At 38.8% G+C, this 22592-nt stretch overlaps 1 protein-coding gene across 4 annotated transcripts in view; it reads right to left on the reverse strand.

Moving 5' to 3' along the window:
• The window catches only part of LOC121295170 (ectodysplasin-A-like), a 45674-nt gene extending 24942 nt beyond the window's left edge, over nt 1-20732 (reverse strand). For all 4 annotated transcript variants that reach the window (XM_041219576.1, XM_041219575.1, XM_041219574.1 and 1 more), the window contains exon 1: nt 20253-20732. In XM_041219576.1, coding sequence (XP_041075510.1) covers nt 20253-20570 — 318 coding nt within the window. In that variant the 5' untranslated portion in view covers nt 20571-20732. The remainder of the gene's footprint in view (nt 1-20252) is intronic.
• Between the last annotated feature and the right edge of the window lie 1860 nt (nt 20733-22592).

The raw sequence follows: 22592 nt of genomic DNA on the forward strand, positions 1-22592 counted from the left end.
TTCAACAACATTAACTGGGGAGTTGGTTCCAGATTCCCACAATTCTCTGTGTAAAAAAGCGCCTCCTATTGTCTGTTCTGAATGCCCCTTTATCTAATCTCCATTTGTCACCCCTGGTCCTTGTTACTTTTTTCAAGTGGAAAAAGTCCCCTGGGATGACATTGTCAATACGTTTTAGGATTCTGAATGCTTGAATAGGATTGCCACAGAGTCTTCTTTGTTCAAGACTGAATAGATTAATTTCTTTTAGTATGTCTGCATAGGACATGCATTTTAAACCAGGAATAATTCTGGTTGCTCTTTCTAGAGTAGTAATATCCTTTTTTATAATGAGGTGACCCGAACTGAACACAATATTCTAGATGAGGTCTTACTAATGCATTGTAAAGTTTTAGCATTACTTCCCTTGATTTAAATTCAACACTTTTCACTGTCCGAGCATTTTGTTGACCTTTTTCTTTATAACTTCCCCACATTGCCTAGATGAAGACATTTCTGAGTTAACATAAACTAGATGTTTTTCATAGAGTCCTTCTTCAATTTCAGTATCTCCCATATGGTATTTATAATGGACCTTTATTGCCTGCCTGCAGTACCTTACACTTTTCTCTATTAAATGTCATATGCTATGTGTCTGCCCAGTTCTGAATGCTTGTCTAGATCATTTTGAATGACCTTTGCTGCTGCAATACTTTTGCCACTCCTTTTCTACAAATTTAACAAGTTAACCTCGCTCCACTTTCCTAATCAGTAATCCATGTGCATGCATTTCCTTGAATCCCTACTGCGTTCAGTTTGAGAATTAATATTTTATGCAGGACTTTATCAAAAAGCTTTCTGGAAATCTAAACAAACCATGTCATATGCTTTGCAATTTTCCATTGTCGATGTTGCATCCTCCAAAAAAATCAAGCAAGTTAGTTAGACACGATCTCCCTTTCCTAAAACCACGCTGACTGTCTCCCACGATACTGTTACCATATAGATAATTTTCCATTTTGGATCTTCTAGTTTCCTTAAGTCAAGCTTATTGGTCTGTAGTTACCTGGTTGGGTTTTGTCTCCCTTTCTGTGGATTGGTATTGCGTTTGCAATTCTCTAGTCTGTCGGCACAACCCCTTTACAATATGAACTGTCATCACATTGCCAGATATAACCTATCCTTTAATTGTCAAGCGTTTTATTAAAGCATTACTCACATACCACTGCACTCCCAGTTTTAATTATAAAGCCTTTCTTCAAGTAACCTCAGGTTCCAATTGCAGTACATTTTTTGTCTCCTTCATGAAAAAACCCCACAGTTTGGGCACAGGATCAGTCGGGCTATTTTGGGCTATTACCCAAAGTCATCCATGAACCGCCTTGTCCAAAACAACTGGGAAATAACAGAATAAAACATATGCATCTTTGTCTTCAAGCAAAGTTACTTTGATCAAAAAAAAAAAAAAAAAAAAAAAAAAAAAAAAAAAAGCTAATGACTTAAACATTACATCTTGAGCGCTCTATCCCATAGCTCTTCTCTAGCTAGAAATGCTGATATGCTACAGTGCAAGGAAAGTTGGCTTGGGTGAGCAGTTGGCTCATTTGAAGTCCGTAATTTTTTGGCCACTTTTCACTGAAAAACAGTTCAAACACCTAGATATATTCTTCCGTTGTTCTCCTAACTACTGTACCACTATAACTGTAACAGCAGTTTTAACCCCAAGCAGTTTGTATTTAACTACCCCCAGGGAATTATACACAGAAAACTTGGAAAAATTAACAAATATTTTTCTCATTTTCTCCCCAATTTGGAAAGCCCAATTATTTTTTATTTCAACCTGGCTCACTGCTGCCACCCCCGTGCTGACCCGGGAGAGACGAAGGCGAACATCTTCGAAACGTGTGCCTTCAGCTGTCTGCTTCTTTTTAAAAAGCAAAGAACATCTTTTACTCCCTCTCTCTTTTGCTGATATAGTTGCAACGTGGGATCTTTGTCGTTGCATTTTCTGTCAAAATCGATCGATGTTCCCTTTTATCTTTAACATTTCTCTGTTAACAGAGATATTATTTAATATTACGTGGTAATATTAAACTAATATTAAATACTATGCATGGTGATATGTTTTCTGCGTAAAATTCCGTGGGCGCATAATTGCGTAATTCCCGGGGTGCATTTAATGACTCGAGAATATGCATCGGCCGCCATGATGCATTGTCTGTATTGTCTAGAACAGCATTCACTCTCGTTTCAATTGAATTTAAACCGAGAAGCGAAACATAAACCTGTGTTAAATATGCTAGTATACTAACCCAAGATGTCAGTGGGGTTTCTGAATCATCTCAATTACCTCTTACAATTTGTACAAAGTCCAAATTCAATTATTTTTTCGTTATTTTTTATTACCTTTCTACAAAAAAAAAAAAAAAAAAAGTAGTTCTCATTACTTTACAAAACCCATCTCAGCTTTCTAGAAACAATAATTCTATCATCGTCTGCCATGTATTAATTGACCTCCATATTTATAAAACACTTATATAAAACATGACAACTTCATGACATCAGACTGTCTACACAGCCTTTGAGAAGAAGTGGGGCAGGGATCATTCACAGCTCTCAGTATCTAATAACTGGTTGCGCAATGCTGAAAGGTGGTTTTCAAGGGATTAGAGGCAAAACGTATTGCTCGTGGCAGGATTTTTATAGGCCAAAGCTAAAAATATGGTCTTGTGATCCGTTGTCAAAGAAGAGAAGGTTTAACTGGCTCATTTCCAGTTCTAAACTGGTTTAGCAGTTCACATGAAAGAGAGGCAGATTTTTCTAGATCAGTTACATAAAACTTCCAACCACAGGTTTTGCAATTGTATTCAACTACACCACTTCTCAAGCAACTCTAAAGAAAACAAGAAACAACTTAATACGATTCAGAATCTCCTGAATTAAATGTTTGCTAACTTTATTGGGTGCTTTTTTTTTCCTTTCTGAAAACAAATGTGCAATTGATGATTTGAATCGAGCCCATTAACCTGCATCTATATCCACAGCTCAGAAAGGTGAGGGTATGTTGAAACCGGGAACTATGGTATGGTATGGTATGGTATGGTATGGTATGTATAGTAAACATGGGAGCCAGAAAAAACAAAACTGTATTGTGGTTTAGCAGTGCAGCACCAATGAATGTGTAATGTCATGCACCGATTTCATCAGCATGAAATTAAAAACAATTGTCACAAATTGACCCATTTTCAAGAGTGCTGTTACTATTAATTATAGGTGTTACTTTTTTTTCCCCTAAGCCTGCCTTTAAAAATATTGAGTCACAGTAAAATCAAATTCTTTTGACACTACACACAGACACAGGGGACCAAGACACCTAATAAGTGTCATCAGCCCCAGCAATACGGTCCAACTGTGCGGTTCGGAGAAATAGCCGGCATTAACAGAACACACATTTCGGTTCTGGTTTATAAACACAGTAGACAAAAGTTTATTTGGTGCCAGGATTACTTTCAAAACGCATGGCTTTTTTATTTCATACAAAATTCTTTCAAATGGATTGGAAACATGTGTTCACCAGACCCGCATTGCTTACAGACAGACCAGCTGTGCATGTTTCAAGCAAATCCAATCATCTTTACATGCAGCAGAAAAGCTTTGGCTTGGAAGGCACAACCTGTATGCATAGGAAATAAAACTGGGTGTGTTGCTGCTCTACTACGGTCATTGGCAAACTCAGTTTAGAAAAGTCAGCGTCTTAAGTCCCATGTCAATTTTTGTAAATGTTAAATTTTTCCGCCCACTAATAGATGTACTATCAACAGACAAACAGTGCAAGAACTTACTTAGAGCAACGTCTGTTGTTGCAAAAATAAATGTCTGATGTCTCCAGGGTTGCTGTGGCTTGAGGTTACCAGTTTGCAATGACAGATGATTGTACCCGAATTGGACCTTCTGAGATGATTATTGCTTGTTCCGTAGCATTGGTGCAAATTGCCTTTTGGTGCAAAAACCTTGATAAATCAAGTCAAACATGTACCTGAACTCATCATGCAAAGGATAATTGTTTTTGTCGAGTTACACTACATGGCCACTATGAGCAGCAGCCTCGGTATGGCATTAAACACAATACCTACAGAGCTGATATCAAAAGCAATTAAAGCTTCGTACAGCGTTCAAGGGTCCTCCTCTTCAACAGGAAAAGAAAAGCACATCACAGATCCTGCTCAAGGGTTTGTTGCCTTACGCAAGAGAACTGAATCAATCAATCAAGCTACGGACAATCATTTCTATTAGGTTTTCTGACACGGCAAATGAGAAATGTTTTGTCGTGAGCCAAGCTGCCCTTTAATATTAGCAGTAAGCCTGGGAGACTTCAGATGCACACTTTATCTCATCCCGTTCCAGTAATGCAGCACAGCTGTTTCTAGTCATGAAAGCACAAAGGCTTTTAGACATCAAACTTGACAACCCTCTGGATGATCAGAAGCAGCTTTTAGTGGGACAGGGGGTAAAATTAAAAAGTTCAGAATGAGCCCCTTGCTAAGTTTCATATAAGGAGCTTCTAGCTGCCCACTTCCAATACAACTAACAGCTGACTGTTGCTAATCCAGCCAGTACAAGGGCTTGGGTACGGAGGGAGGCAAGCTGGCCAGCACTATCTATAGGGGATCTAGGAAATCAATCTGTACTTCCATGGGTAGTTCAAGAAAAAAAGATTTCCGATGTAGCCAACCGTGAGGATCTGTGCAGAGCGCATCCATGTGCAGCATGTATCTGTGCCATGTAAAAAAAAAAAAAAGATTGCATCCGATTAAGAGCAGTTCCAGAGCTCACCTACACAAGGTAGCTGTAGTCACATCTTGTTTTCACTGGCTTCTATCCAGATATCAGATGCTAATCCTATTCTCCGTGCCGAGTTCCACTGCCTGAACCTTTAGGCCAGGGCAGTCTTCAGAGCACCTGCCAGCAAGCCTGTTAAATGTTTTTTCCACCTGCTACCTAAATGTTTTTTCTTTTTTTCCAACAGAACAGCCAGTCCTTCCTCCTGGCAGAGACTACGCACGTTGTGGCTTTCAGCACTCTCAGTTTGGGAGAACCAGAAACCACATGAAAGACATTCTGCAAAGTGGCCCCACATCTGTTGCAAAGCAACAGCAAGGGCTGATTATCACTCCTCCGCCTTTTAGAAACCTCTTCTTCTCTGACGGGCTCTCGACGTCACAAAGACAGGAACGCAATCCCACCTTGCTTATCACAGAAGCACCTGTTCATGCTTGAAATGTTACAGCTCAGGCATGGTAAACAGGTTGCTTCTGTTTTACACAGTATTTAGATATCAAACACGTTATTTTTGCACAAGTGATTGTAACCGGCTGCTTGTCAGAATTGAGAAATGCATGCACTTACAGGTCATATGAGAACGCAGTTTAAACAGTTAGAAGTTGAAAAAGGTCAGTGAAAAGCACATTTTAATCTATAAATATTTTTTTCCAGTTTGGATTAATTTAAAAAAAGTACGTCATTGATACACAAACCTCTAGCGCGGGTGCAATTTACAAAAGTACTACATTTGAGCTCTTCCATGAAGAAGAAGTAAAGTCTGGGGTATGCCAGTCCCATATACTCCTAGACTGTGACACTAGCAAAAAAGTGCATTTGAATCAAAGGTTATCTGGCATGTCAAAGCAGGACGTATGGAAAACACATCCCCAGCAAAAGGATGTTAATCTCACACTTATTTCATTGTCTGAAATTGTGGGTTACAAAACAGATACAAGCATGACGTGTTTGAAGGGAATTCCAGCTCGTGCTGCTGCAATACACCTGCATTTCCATCGGGCAGCCACAAGCGCGGCAGGGCAGCACACATGGTTCATATTTGTCGTCAAACTGCTGGAAGCAAAAGCATTGCCCGAATTAACACAATTCTATTGCAAACTGAATCGGACTCTTTTTCATTTTCAGAAACAGATGAGAAACAGACATAAACAGTAAGACTGGATTACATATGTTATGATAAAGCCACTTCCAGTAATAACATTGTGAAAAATACAAAAAAACTTTGTCTTGCCAGTGTTGCAAGGATTTACACATGTCCAGCATGGCGTGAGGTTTCCAGGGGTAATTAGGACAATCATTTGTTTTCTTTTAATTACTTGCTGAAACACAAGTTAATATTTCAATAGCTGGAAATGAAAACAAATCCTCATGCGTTGTCAAACACTGTCAGCTTCGCTTTCTCTGGACGAGGGTACAGCAATTCAATTCATCCAGTATTTTACTATACAAGCTGTACATAAGAAAATAAGCTTGACACGCTCAAATGAAACATTTGAAAACAGCCCACAGTTTAAGTTAGTTATTGCAGTCTAAAGAAAATATAGATTTTCATACTGAATTATTGTAGATTAAAAGGAAATCTGAAACTGGTGTAATAACAGAAAGTGAGCCTACATATTTATCTTTGACCTTAATAAATTAAATAAACCATTTCTTATTATTACATGGATATGGGACAGCCCTGTGATTTTGTTCACAGCACACTATACGATTTGAAGCCAACACTTCATATTTATTTTCAAGCGCGAAACTAACTACATTTACAGGAAATGCATTCAAACTAAATACCAAAAGAACAAGACAAAATCTGAAATGCACCTGCCATAGCACTGTTAATAGGAGTGTAGGAGCCACATGGGTTACAATCATTTGCAAGATGTTTAAAGTGTTATGTAGGGACACCGTGCATGACCTCTATCAACCATGCAACCATTCCTCACACCTTGCAATGGAAGCTGGCAGAGTTGACCATACCTTCAAAAGAAACAATCTCTTAACAATTCTACTAATCAAAAGGTACACAAGGGCTCCGTAAGAAAAAGACGGGAAGTGAAACACCCTATTTATTTTCTTCTGCTCAACACTGTATAAAACTGACATCCTTTTCATTCTGCCGTGTCTTCAGCAATGCAAGCAAATACGTATCTCTATCTAAAGATCTCACGCATAAGTGAATGCATGCAAACCCCAGAACAGAAGCGAACAAAAGAGAGACAGCAGACCCTTGGAGGAGGACTCCAAAACATGATCTGAAAAGAACGGTTTAAGAAAGACAAAAACCCCCCCCAAACATCCCCCCCCCCCCCCCCCCCCCCCCCCCCAGCAACAACAGAACACGGAACAGGAGACAGTACTGTGAAGACAGCAAGTCACCAGACCCGTCTCCACAGCAAGTGGAGCTGCTTCTCATATTACCAACCTGTGCATGTGTGACCGGGCAGAGGCTGGGCGCAAACTGCAAGCAAGCCTCTTAACAGCAATGCAAGAGAGCCGGGCTCCTCTGCATTCGTGCCTTTACAGCTTTTAAATCTCATCTCATTGCACCAACGGGGGACAGAACAGAATCCATAATAGTGGTCTACCACACATCGCTGCCCGGTACACACTTTCCCCCCTTTAACCTGACCGATCTACGAGATTCGGGTCATGGCACCAGTGTAACAGGGCGGAGGCTGGCTACGAACCGTTGACCCCGCACACCGCAGGCGAGTATCTTAACCACAATGCAACAGAGCCGGGCTCGTCCGCATTCGTGGCTTTAGAGCTTTTAACCTCATCTCATCTCACCAACGGGGGACACAATCCACAACAGCTGTGTATCACACAACACTGCACATGCTTGTAACTAATTTGGCAGTTCCAAGACGAGATTACTTCTATCATGCACCTTTAGAGCTAATTAATATTAATGTTCCTTTGTTCTTTTCTGACTAGTATTACATGTCACTGGTGTTCCGATTTCTTTTTAATTTCATTCCTGATGTTTTTCTGGAAGACATGGCGACAGCTCTCTAGTAGAGTCTTGCAGAACATTGGTACTGTTACCAACAGTCAGCTTGCCAATGCACATAACAAACTGCTGAGATGTGTTATATTAAGAGACAAGGAGACATTCCTGAAATCATATACCATCAAAAGGCATTTTTTCTGTCAGGAACAACATCACTTTGCAGGCTGTTGGGAGACAGTTCACAGCCAAGTTATATATATATATATATATATATATATATATATATATATATATATATATATATAAAAAGCAAAAAAAACCGCATCTTAGGACGTAGCAGACAAGACATCACGTTGGACTGTAGTTTAACCTTATGACGTTACCCGGCACTGAGTCACCCCATATAATTCAATCTTAAACGAACGAAGCACTCTCAAAAAGAATTTCACTACCTAGAGTGCACATGGCCGTGAAATGGGACAAATGTTTAAGATCAGTTAATGTTTGGGGGAGACGGAACTGATTGACTATATATATATATTATATCTATATATATATTATATATATATATAATATAATATATAATATATATTATCATATATAACATATATATATATATTTTTCTTTGTAAATGCATTTCAGTGTTCGTGATTATATTGAAAAGTCACACTCGAATTCAGTGGTTGCCCTTAAGCAGAGAAGGCAAAGAAACTGAAAACTTTCTTTAACCTAATGTGCTTCTTTCCAAATTGCACCCGTGACCCTCACAGTATGTACCCAATGCAAGTGCACCACAGGTATCATTTATGGACCTATTTTGTTCAAGGCACTTTAACCCTCTGCGCAACACATACATCACCCTTTCTGTATTGCGTTAACTAGTACAGCACCTACTGAGAAAACAGCTTCAGAAAGCATGCTATAAATCAATGTTGATTTGGAAAGGAAGTATATTAAGGGTGAATGGCCTTAAATGGGGTTGACTACATGTGCCAAGATTCAACTGCAATGAACGCGATAAGAAATTTGATGCCTTATGAAATAAATATATATAAAAAAAAAAAAAAAATACCTGAACTACACAATTTCAGATTTGGTCCACTTTAAATGGAATATGTTAGTTGTTATAGGAAAATAAATGTGATATTACCAGGCTTCACAGACTATAAAGCACAAGACTTGAAAATCAGGCTTGTTCAATTAAAAAAAAAAAAAAAAAAAATTGTAACCATACAGCCTTGGACCAAGAAAGAATTATCAATCATTTTGAGAAAAGAGAGACGAACAATACAATTTATGACCGATCTAATTAGTTTCTCACAGCAAGAGATACTGGAGATGTAAATACATCATGAACCCCAGGACCCTTTGGGTATTGCATCAATCTGTATTTTCCTTTTTGTTATTAAATTCAGAGAAGTTGCGTGACAGAAATATGGAACGTGTACTGCTGTCAAGGCAACATGAGCCGAGTCGGTCTTTGTTTTTTTTTATTTTTTGTAACACGATGAGCCCAGCTAAATGAAAGAAAGGATGCAATCAAGGTTTATTTTTCACATTCTTGATTCCAGCAATAACTTTATTTGGCCGCGCTAAACTCACTTCCAGCTTCATGTGTAGATCTTTTCAGAAGTGTAAGAGGCATTTCCAATCATATTTGTTTTGCAAGACTTCTGCTGAGGATTACAATGAAAAGAGATAGCATTTACTAAGCAAACTTCAAATGGACACTACTGATAACAACATTGATTAATCACAAACTGAGCTTTATACCGGTAAAGGACAACCAAAAACAATGACTTTAAACTCGTATTGTGAACATTATTTGGGTGAAATACTTTTCTGCAGTGGAAACATAAGATTGTAGTTAAAGTGCATGGGAGCCCCCCTGTGTGAAGAATTGTATACAGGTTTCCTAACGGAATTCAACTCCACTGGAGTTTGCAGTAAAAAGGTTGAGTACGATCACTCACTTAACTGCTGTAGGAATGATTCTCTCTTCAGTAATTTATTAATGAAGCTGCTGTATAGAGCTATAGCACTGTGCAATGAGACTGCAGAAAAGAAAAAAAAAACAAAAAAACCCTACTATTTATCAGTACCCCTGCCACATACAGAACAGCAATGATAAAACGAAATACTAAAATAGCAATTTCGCCCCTGCCACATACAGAACCACAATGATCCTTGCAGTTTCACAGTGCTGCTGTTGGACTGTTATATTAGACACCACGAATGAGTAGAAGCAGCCGATATGAAAAGGACTCCAGCACACACTGAAGCCCACGAAGCACGAGTGGCTCTTTCGAATTTCTGCAGCTGTACACAGATGTCTGTTGCATAAGGGAGGCACACTTCATATCTCTACCACCAACACAAAACTGCCTTTGGCAGAAACATCAGCTTATTAAGCAATCAAAACTCACCATGTAATTAGGTTGTACATAAACCAACTTTGGGCCATTCACTTTTTGATTCTAAGCAATAGGCAGTGAACGGCTGTTACTTTAGCTGTCTTACATTTAACCATATCTTACTTGTTTGGACTGTGAAAACGATACCAAATCCACGTTGCCCGATAAGCTCCATGCAGTATGCCCCAACACACTAATGCATCAAGTCATTTCTAAAGCTCTTATTACAGCGTTCTCAAAATCCAATTACCACCTTTATTTCAGATCGGCCAAAAGTTTTGCATCACCTAGAATTTTACGATTGAGAGAATTAAAAAAAAAAAAAAAAAAAAAAGTGAAAAGATTTCATACAAATTAGCTCTTTTATTTAACATGTAAGGCCATAAAAACAAAACAAAACAAAAAAAAAAAAGCGCGGTTCCGGTACCCGACCAACCCTATTTTTTCCACCCAACACTAAATATTTTTTGCTGATAGGGCTACATTTTTCAGAAACCTCCTGCAAATAAGATCTTCAGTTTCATACAAATTGTAACATTCAAATCTGCTACGTTGTGCAGTTTTCAGTTTTTTTCATCTTTTTTTAAAATTAAATTTATCATATCGTTCCACCATTAAGAAAATTGTATGCAAATATTTATCACATGCAATACATTGGGTACATTTTCTTTACTTCTGCAACTTTGCGGTAGACTTCTCATCTTGTTCCTCGTGAATTGTTTTTTTTTCTTTTTAGAGAAACTGATTGTTTCCATAAAACGTAGCTACTGCACTGTGTGCAAAGACAATGTAACAATATTTAAACTCCTGCAGAGAATTACATTTGTCAACTTTTTCCAACTTTTTGTGAATCACTGGGAAAAACATTTCGTTAACTAAAGTTATCAGATGCATTCCTCTTACTACTGGTAATAATGGAATGAATAACTTATTTTATTTATAAATATTTATTTTGAGAAAAGAGTCGTGTCCATTATTGCTTATAAAGACTCTGAGAATAAACGTGTACTGTGTCATTGCAGTCACTCAGGTGAAACACTGTCTTGTAATTTGCCCAGACATCAATATTTTTCAACAAAACTTTCATGAAGTATTGCAACCTCTGCCAGGTCACAGGATAACACATTTTATCCATGTATCTCTAAGCAGAACACATAATACAAAATGTTTTACTTAAAAAAAGAAATACTGTGTTTAAAAAAGATGGTACTGTACAAAACGGAAACATGCCAGGTATTATAGATTATACAATACACAGTGTTATTGTGCAAGTAATCATCCTGTGCATAAATCTACAGACCATAGGGTTCCCTTTTGTAGAAAACCATGAGTAATAAGACGCTATTACATACAGAAATCTCTCAGTGTTGCTGCAACTGGATAAGAAGTGTGCAATCACTTTGTGCAAATGAGGATGATGATTCAAAGCCACAGCATCATAAACACTGCAACAGAGCCTGCCACTCACCCAGTCCCAAAAGCATGGATTGTTTTACATCATTACCGTTTAAATGAAGGCAACCTTTGAAATCAGTAGCATTTCTCAATTAAGAAACGATTGGAGTCTCTTTGTTGTGATAAGTGCTCACAGTGTGCCCTGAGTAACAGCTTCTTCCGTGCCAAGTGCAGCAGACCAATTTTCCAGGGAGCTTTGGCAATACTGCGACTTCGAAATTCATTAATGCCAAATTATTTCTGCCCTAGATTGCAATTCCTAATTAAGACAAATGATGCTGACATACTTTTATTTTACAAATAAAAATGACAAACTCACTACAAAACAGTGATATTTCTCTCCAAGATTACCACGTTGGAAGTTCCAAAGACAACCAGACACAATGGATTTCACATACCCAAAGAACCATTTCCTTTAATGACTTAAAAGCAACATCTATGGTATAAGGAGGGAAAAAAAACAGCACTATTTCAGTCAACAAACTGACAGGCTCCCCAAATCCCCAACCCCCCAAATCCTCCCCTTCACAACACAGATCCGTCCCAGGCTACAAAAGTTATTTAAATCTCAGAATCTCTGAGAAACATGCTCTTTTTTTTAATGCTGCTGACTACATTTCCTCAACATTATAAATAAGATGTTTCAGCACAACAGTTTAAAACAAACCACAAGACATTACATGAAATTATCTGTCCGCAAACAAGGGGATTGTGTGGTTTTCCTAAAACACATGTAATAATCCCCTTGAACAGCTTGACATCACACACATTTATCAAATGCTAGTAACTGGGATGAAGGGGATGACGCTCAGAGTATTCATTTAAATTCTCTTCACGTGTTCATTTTTGAAACTCAAACACCAGCAATGTGGTTCTGTTGGACATTTAAATGGAAGGCCAGTATAAAAGGAAAATCTAGCAAGACTAGAACACGTATGGCTGGTTTCAGCAGCTTTCGCCGAATCGTTTGGATGGTTAAGATGTTTCACTCAAATGCACGTCACTCTCTCAACCAGATCAAATGAAACAAACAGTGTGCATTTACGTGGTTTATTTGTAGTGTTATTTTGTAACGAGGTAATTATGGCAGCTTTACTTAAAGTATAGATATGTGCGGCAAGTAGCAATTATTGTATTTATCATTAGGAAGAAAAACACTTCTAGGAAGATCTACGAGAAGAAGCAAAGGGTCCCAGAACTTCCTAAGCTGAGCTTTATACTTGGATAACCTCTGTCCCACATCCTAAGAATGTACCGTACTGCAGCATTGCTTCAATAGGTTTATACTGCCAGCAGGCAACGGCATTGTACACTGCCTTCCTCCAAGTCTTCACAAAATCGATTCTGATGTTTGAACTGGAAAGGAAAAGTTTGAAACTAAACTATTTTTTTCTTTTTTTTTTTAAATGGAGGAACGCATTTTTCATGGCGTAAAGAAAACTTGTTTTTTGGTTTCACAGCAGAAGCTTGTGTAATTTTTAGATTTGGATTTTCTTCTTTTTTTCATAAGGGAGAATGAACTTCTCATTTTTTATTCCCTTAAATGAAAACAGCAAAACAAGACATTCTTGCAAGGACCTATTTTATGCATCGTTCACACTTCAGCAGCTGTAAACATGTGCTTGGGTTGTATGGGTCATGCTTATTTAAATATGAACAGGTGCCATTAACATCAGTTATGCAACAAGCTTCTTATTAAAGAAAAGTAAAGGTTTATAATAAAGCTCTTTTTCAAATTCTACTGTTTTTAAGACCTATTCGACTGCCACTTGCCTGGCACAGCACTAAGTTTCCTCCTTATTCTACATTTACCAAAGGATGACAACAACAGCAACAACAACAACGACGACAAATTCATTTGCATTCAGTTTTAATCTGTTTTTGTGGTTTTTAATTTGCCAACTCAAGACTAAGGCTGGTACCGAACATACAAAGGCTCATTGGTTTGACTCTTTTTCAACTGCAGTAGTAGAGCCACCTAGACCGAGTTTGCTGTGTGTTGGTTGTAAGCCATGCAGCGAATGGTCTCCCCAGCTATCCATTCCCTTCTTCTGTGCAGTTCCATTCACCAGCGTCACTAACCCCGCTAATGAGAAGCTTTCCTGCTTCTCCGGCATTGTGAGGGATGAGAAAAACGCAGAGCAAGGAGGACGGCAGCCTCCGAGAGTCCTTCCTGCTTTCAGGAATGTCAGCTGAGCCCAACTGTCACCAGCTTTCACACTGCCTCTGACTCATGAGGACTCATGAGGCTTCCAATGGTAAATGCCCAGACGACCACCAGCGAAACCCCAAATAATCCCACACCCACAGGGAGCTACTATGGTACTGGATCTCATCAGCCTAAACAAATATGTGCCTCATGAGAAACAATCGCCAGACTAAACCACTGCTTCCACTGGCACTTTTTTTTGTTGTTTACTTTAAAAAATACTTTTAACTCAATTATTTTTTTTTTCTTTTCAAAACCAAAACGGACTCATTCCGACTGAGAATTAACTTTCCAGGCCTCTTTCTTTCTGTTTGTTTGGACTGCTCAGCGTTGCTCTGAACAGCTGTGTTCCAGCAATTTCCACCTACAGCTATGGCCAAAGTGTTAGCATCACCTAAAATTTTAGATTTAAGACCTATTAAAAAGCAAACAAACAAACAAACAAACAAAAACCTCCATGAACATAATTTTGATCTTTTATTTTACATGTAACCAAAGAAACTACAAAATGGTAAAAGTCTTCCCGAAGGATAATAGTATTACAGTATTTTATGTTATATTTCAAAATGTCACACCGTATAATCAAGAAACTACAAAGCTGTATGCAATTTAATGTGTAAACATAACATTATTCAGCAGGCTTCTTTCGACTTCACAAAGCAAAATGAGTCAATTCTCTTGGGTGATGCAAAACTTTGGGCCACACCTGTATTCTGCGAACAGAGAGCGGTTTTCACCGACTTTGCTTTCCTTGAAATATTACATGGAGTTCCACATTTCAGCTGAGCATTCATTCTCCAGCAGTTTTACAACCACATGAGTTTCATGCTGTTTTATGAGCAGCGCTGTTCTCCAGTTCTCTAGTGCTTTTCAGTCTACCGGAAGTGTTAATAGTAGGACACTATTGTATGTTGGATTTCTAAAGGTCACATTTTTTTATTTTTTCATTCTTCCATTTATTATTATTATTATTATTATTATTATTATTATTATTATTATTATTATTATTATTATTATTATTATTAATTTCTGAGCAGACGCCCTTATTGTTACAAAATGTGCTTTTCAGTCAGTCCCTAGCATTCCAGAAGCTTTTCATTGAAAACACGCACATACCACACCTTGACTGAACGTCACCAGGGACAGACGCACAAGACTGTAACTTACAGCACGCATACTTTGGTTCAGGGATTGTTCAAATCCGAGGACAGCCGTGTCACGGTTCGGTAAACTCTCAGTAATCCGAACAAGGTGGGATCTGACCCTGTTCTGGTTAGAGATTTGTTCAAGGTACTGAGCGTACTTTGTACAAAGTTTTTGATTCTTAAATATAATAAAAAGAATCAGTAACAACTGTTTCAAATTAAAATACAGAGGCATCTGTAAATGTTTTAAATGCTTTCCTATAAATCCGATATTGAAGTTTTGTTTCTACAGCTGCTGTCAGCATGCACTTCACTAAGGTAGCACAGTTCAGCTTACAGGTCAGTTCGGACTAGTGGGGGTTAGACTGGCGAGAATGGAATTTTGTTTTATGGAAAGCAAGAATCAATTGGGCATCTATGGGTAGGCACATAAGCCACTTCATACAAATATCCTGTGTCCGGACCACAGAACAATTTGAAGGCAATGGACAGGAAGGATGCCTTGGTTACCTTGGATTAAATGCTGGTAAGACAGACTCTCCCTAGCAGAGGGACACATATTGTATTCATTCAATTCTGTATTGGTTGCAGAAACCAAGTCAACTGGGAGGGGTGTAATTCACCAGAATAAAAACCTTTCTAAATAAAGCACAAAGTATGTCATGAATGTGACTTACAGTTATTATGTATCAGGAAGCTGTGGTCACAGACAAAAGAAAATCAACAACAAAAGAGATACTTGGTAATCATTTCAGAGGAAGGCAACGTAGTTCACATTGCAATAACTCTGTGAGACCTCACTGAAGTGGAACACCACCCCCACCTGACTAGAACAGCAGCCCCAACTGAAATCATTTCATTTACAAGTTGCAGCGTGTACGAGAGGCGCTGTCTGATAACAGCTGTTTGATACAGACACACAACCTACTCTGTCTGTTTAAAAACTCCTTCAAGTACTGGGCTTTATTAAAATGTGTGCTTTAATACGTTTCGTATAAATATACACAGTATTCTGAATCTAAGGGGCACAACCCATAACGGCAGTGTATCACACAACACTATCTCTCAATACTAATACAACTATAGGGTGTTGAAAACTGTACTGAGAATCTCAGGAAAGATGCTCAACACACACACACAACACAACTTTCCACTTTACAATACAGCTTCAGGCATGCATCTACTACACTAGCTTTATGCCCTGCTCCCTCCCCTGCATTATAATGAAGCAGAGTGCAATTGCACCCCTTGAATAATGGAGCCATTAAGGTAATTTCCTGTGAGGGATCACATTCCATTAGAGAGCATGCTGTTTGATTTAATTAAAAAGGCAGTCCAGTCCAGGTGCCCTAGCCTTCCACTGCCTTACCTGGGAGAGTTCAAATAGCTTTCTGGAGGGCTGCCACTATGCCCAAGGTATCAGATCAGAGGAAGCAGATTATTTACCCACTGCATGCCAGCGTTTACTGTGCCAGTCAACCGTGCCCTGCTCTCTCAGAATTCCTTCCACACTCAGGTCAACGTTTCACATGCACCAGCAGCCATCGCCTATCACATTTCAACTGATAACCCGTTTAATGCACCTTAAGTAAAACGATATAAAAACTATAAATGGAAACATGATAATAATAATAATAATAATAATAATAATAATAATAATAATAATAATAATAATAATAATAATGTCAAATAGTTTAACATTTCAGCTGGAACATTTGACCCTCTATAAACTTTTACAGATTGTACTGTATCATTTTATTGCATTATTATTTTAGGACACAGGATGTCAATGAACTGCATATACACTTAGCACACACACAGGATCTTCAGACAGCATCTGTAAACCTCACAACTCTCCCCTATACTGGACTACATGGCACATAATTGTACCAGTACTTGCATCAGCTTGTACTTGCACTGAACTGCTCGTATTCTACTACTGCTCTTAATTATAACTACTGCCTGTATCTTATATTTAAATTTACTCTTATAGATACCCGCATTCTCATCCATTGATCATACTCACTACATGCTCATACTAGACTTTTACTCACATAAACAAATGTTTTCATGCAAGTTAACTGTCTTAGTCGAACCCACTCTTACATGCAATCATTTACCGTATTCTCTATTTTTGCTCTTATCTGAATTTGACCTTTTGCTACTGATTTTATTGTACTTTGCTCTAATCTGTAAAGTGATACTTTACAATGTGATATTTTGTAAAGTGATACTTTATAATGTGATACTTTGTAATGTGATATTTTGGGATAATTGTAAGTTGACCTGGATAAGGGCACCTGTTAAGAAATAAATAAATAATGTCAATGCGCTGCATCCTGTCAAGAAGCAAGATCAGCAAGAAAGTGAATTTAGCATTTTTTTTTCTATCACAGCTGTTAGGAAGGTTAGAGGCTAAGCTGTGGTACCTGAGGCGGTTCCAGCGACAGGATAGTGACGAGCCATGAAAGGCAGTGTCTCCTCTGATTGCAGCACCTGCGAGGTCCATGTGGAGATTGCACATTGCCTGTCAAGTTCTTTTCAATTTAAATAGAATTGCAAGGCATATCTTTTTTCTTCCTTTCTGGTATTTTAGCTGCACTCAATTTCTCAAAGCTGTCAGCGTTCCTGTCAGTTGATATTTGTACAACATATAAAGACACTGATAATGACTTCCCGTTGTTTGTCTAAATTGTTACTGAGCCTATCTTTAGCACTGCACCACTTATACTACGACTGAGAGTTTGAAATTATGGATGCATTGATATTTCTTCGAGTGAAAAAAAGTGCATTCCTCTTATAAAACAACCACTCTGGGACAGAAGAATAAAGCAAAAATCTGTTGCTGTGTTAGTGTAAAACACAGAAGAAACAGTAAGCAACACTATGCCAAAGCTCTACAGATGTTGGGACAATGAAATCGGACAGTTTTGGATTTGCATATAACAATGCCACTAAACCATGGTTATCTTTTTCTTGGCAACCTTAAAAGAAACAATCCTTCTTTTTATAGAAAGAGTCGGATAAAAATGTGCCAGGTGCTGACGAAGTGCTTGGCTTATCTGCTGCTATCTGTGTGCCCACATTCTTGTGGCATTCGTGGTCTCTGCCTGCTAGTTTAGACTAGAAGTAGCTTCACGTGCCTTAAGTTTACTCAGCAAGGGTTCTGTATTATTTTGTTCCGCTGTCATCCTCTGTAAACAGCAGTGCTTAAGTAGATACAAATGTTTTGCAAAATTCAGGACAATATGTATGAACCTGCACTTCTCTCAGTTAACTGCCTGTACTTTCAGCTCCCAATCTGCATTATAACCCCATGTTTGGCTGACGGTAAAGATTGCAGCCTCCCAGACTTTGCACTTTCTTTGCCTTGGGACCAGATCCTGTTTTAAAGAGGTGATGAAGGTGTTACGTGGCTCATTCGCATTTGGAGCCTCTGGTAATGCACATACAGGTGTACTGTACAATGCTACTCATGCTGCATTGTTCTCCTAGTTGAATTTGCTGTGCACCAATGGAGGAAGTTTTTGCAAGGTGTGGAATTTACTTGCTCTTTTGCAAAAGCTGGGAAAACTGGCATTAACTTTAAATCTTCATGAGTGGAGTGATCAGCGACTCCAACCTGTATTCCTGCCTCAACAAGAGCAGGAGCATCTCCCGGCCGAGGAGATCAGTTTAACACGAGGGGAGCAACGCACAAGCAAGGACGGTTTCCTGTCCTGTTTACGCAATGACCTGTTTTGCAAGGTGCATTTCTGACAAACCCACTGCAGTGCCATTGACTGTCCTTCATGTCCCAGAATGCTACAGGCCATTTTCATATCAAGCAATCATTTAGGTATATTTAACTGCATAGCAGGATTCTCAAAATTGAAGAATTACACTCTTGTGGTTTCAAGCTGCCCTGTGTTTCCCCAATGACAGACGTTTCTTGTGACAGAAATGTCAGGGTCAAAATGCAATGGGTTTTGTCATTAAAGTCGCACAGCAAAGGACTTCAAACGTGTTTTTCGTTCGGTACTTGACATTTTATTTTGTGGAAGGCGTCATTTCTGATCATTATAGTACAAAGCATATATGGGGCTTGTGGTTTGTTATGGTTTCCTTTGACACAAATATATATTTAATCATGTTTTTAAATTATATTACTAGCTGGAAAAAATCCTGTGCATCTCACTTTCTGTAATGCTGTAAACTCCAGCCAGGACAGAAAACCTCAATAGCCAGAAACTAAACCATCTGTACCATTATACATAAAGCATCCTCTGCCAGCTTCTGATTTCGCACAAGGCAGTAAATACACAGGAGATGTGACATGCAAATGCATTCTATCAAGTTATAGTAGTCTATGTGCAGTCTACTATTAATCTTTTTATTATTGGCACACCCATTTTCTCCAAAGATTAACCCCTGTCTATTTTAAGATTATAACATGTATAATAAAATAGAAAATGTGTTTTTTTTTTTTTTTTTATCTTTTCTTCAGTTTTTAAGCATCGTTTCGTGTACTGTGGCATTTCGGACTGCAGTGAGAGATGGGGTCTGGCTGTGTCAAGTGATTTCCGTGGCGAAGTAAACTGGAAATGGTTCATTAAGTGAATTTGATTCACTGGCCATATGCACTCGGGGCTAAGAACTGCAGTTGAACGTGTTAACACCAGTATCTATATCTATCTCTCTCTCTCCGTGGAAGAAAAGCAGCAGTTAAGTGCCTTGTCTTCTGTGTCACCGACCTCTCAAGGCTGCAGTGTTTCAATGATAGAGTTTCATTCACGTTTGAATGCCCTCACCACCTAGTTAAAGGTCCTCGACGGTTTTCAGTTCCGTTTTTGTGGGTGTGTGTGTTTGCATGCATTACTGAATCGTGACCCTGGTAGGTAGGTGAAGTGTGCATGCATGCTTTGGTAACAAACCCCGCTACTATACTCCCTGAATGATTCAGGGATGAATTTCCCTTTCCTGTGTGACAAAATAACAGGAACAGCCACCTTCAGCTTTCTAGAAGCTGGCATGCAATACGCGACAGGCATCGACAGCAAGACTGCTCCTGGGAATAAAGTTCTTATTTTTTGGAAATTGCACTGCATTATAAACAATAGTTCCTTTAACAAAGTAACAATCAAGACGTTAATCTGAAACACATCTATATCAATGATCATTAATTATTCAGCCAATGCATAAACTGGACACGGAAGCAGCATATTTAACAGGCTGTGCCACTAGTATTGTGTACATAATGATCACACTAAAAGAGTGTTTACCTCGTCCTCTTCCAGCAGTGCGGGGTAGTGACGGTCCAAAACCTCGAGTTCTGGAGACTTGTGCTCTTTCAAGTCATTTGCGTCCAGGGTGACGAATTCCTCTCTGTTCTTGTGCAACAGCTCGCGCTTCACCTCAGACCTCAGATCCAAATAACACAACAGAGTGACCAGATGCAGCCAGAGGGACAGCGCGAAGAATCCCAGGAAGATCTTGCAGTTGTTACATTGTTTCCGGCACTTACAGGTTACAGGAAGTTCGGGCTTCAGGGTTTTGTGCTCCAAGTTTGCCAACTTTTCTGTAAAGCTCTTAGATGCCATATTTTTATAAATGTATATAAATTAAGTCAGGCTTTGCTATTTCACCATAATCAATTCGTTTCTGGGGTCTGATCCGCTAGTGAGCAGTGATTTACTTGACGGAGCCTGCATGAAAAACTCTTAGCACTACTCTGATCTTTTCCCTGATCAGTAAGTGACCAAGCTTTGCAAACCGCGTCAATCATTAGCGGCAGGCCCGGCGTTTGGAACCGCCCCGCGAGCCTCTCATTGGGTGCTGGCGGATGCGCGCAGCCTCTCAGAATTCCACCTCCTGCACTCTTCTTTGAATTCATTGAAAGCGGAGCAAGTTGTAGCTTTTGAAATGTGCCATTACAGAACATATGGGGACTGATAGATATTTCCATGATATCCACGGGGCATAGGTTTCTTGTTGTTATATATATATATATATATATATATATATATATATATATATATATATATATATATATATATGTGTGTGTGTGTGTGTGTGTGTGTGTGTGTGTCTTGTATGCATATATCTTTTTTTTAACCAAGCCCTACTCAAAATGAAGAACTTCTTTCAGAGGAAAATACCGTATATAAAACAATCAATTACTGAGGCAATGGAAGCAGCAGGTCTCGATTGAGTTATTTAAGTAATTGGGGGTGACTGGAGTCGTACATCCCACCAGGTAATTGCTTTTCACAGTTTAAAAGCCTTTTAATGAATCCAACTCAAAGCGTCCACACTGAAGTACCGTTTCATATTTAGTTACAGTTAGTCTGGTTACAGTTCCCAGCAGTGCAATGGACTGTGAGATTCAATACGATCGTATCCCATCATGCACTATCTGTTTTTTTTTTTTAAAGGTACTCTTTAACCTTATCCTCAACCTTCTTCACAGGTACACATTTCCCCATGGTGTGTGTTTCAATGGCTGCATGGAAGGATTTCCTCTGAAGAGCTTGTAGTGCCATCCATATGAATTCCATTAATCAAACTGGTGATAATAACCCTCTGCATTGTCACTGACCGTCCAATTCGAACCCGAATCCAATGAATGAATAGCTTAGTAGCTGGTTCATTTTATTTGCTCATTGGCTGCATTTGTATTGCTCTGTAGCTGCTTCTCTGACCTGGCAGTTCTCACTTCGAGCGGATAGGCTCCTCGTCGGGTTCATTCAAAGCTGCAGTTTCGTTATAAAGAAGGCTGTCCCTGTGGAGGATGCATTCTTCATTCGAAGTGCTCTTGTGCAGTACAGAGGAGCAGCGCAGTGATGTTCCAAACTGCAAGCTGCCGGTGTGTGTGCTCAGAGGATGTGAAACAAGCCAAGGAAAGAAAATCTAGAGAAGAATAAATACCAAAGAGGGCTGCTGGCTGTTGAAACCAATAGATAATAGAAACCAATAGATAATTTGCTTGTAATAATACAGTTGGGCATGGCCATGTTGTTCTCGCTCCCTAGTTATAGCTGACAAACTCATACTTGGCATTGAGGATTTTATATACAAAAAAAAAAGCTCTTTTGATATGACAAGACACAGGACACTGTTTATACATTTGTGTGTAATGAATGCAAAGCGATTCAAACAGGGATATATAAATATATATATATATATATATATATATGATTCCTAAGAGGCACATCCACTTACCTTTGAAAATGGTTTTGTTTTTGTGTTTGTTAATGGGGCAACCACAGCAGGAACAATGCAGGTTCCTTCTGCTATTTTCTTCTCATCGCAGATGGGATTACCCAGTTCATATGAAGCAGTTGCGTTGTGAATGCACAGACAGGATTCCAATTTGGAGAGGGTGAGGCACCCATCATGTTTATGTATCTTGGTTATATGAGTAGTCACAGCTTTGACATTCCTAGCAGCTGTCAAAACCTCAATAGTCTGTACTGAACTTGAGGATGCAGGTTATTTTCTACAGTACCCATTCCATCCTCTGTTGTAGTGCATTTTCGTTGAAAAATGTGCCCTTTGTGCCAAGTGTGTGCAAGTTCTTACTTGACATTTTGTTCTGCAACCTCTTCAAAAGTGAATCACTC

This window comes from Polyodon spathula, chromosome 20, assembly GCF_017654505.1.
Source record: "Polyodon spathula isolate WHYD16114869_AA chromosome 20, ASM1765450v1, whole genome shotgun sequence".
NCBI lineage: Eukaryota > Metazoa > Chordata > Actinopteri > Acipenseriformes > Polyodontidae > Polyodon > Polyodon spathula.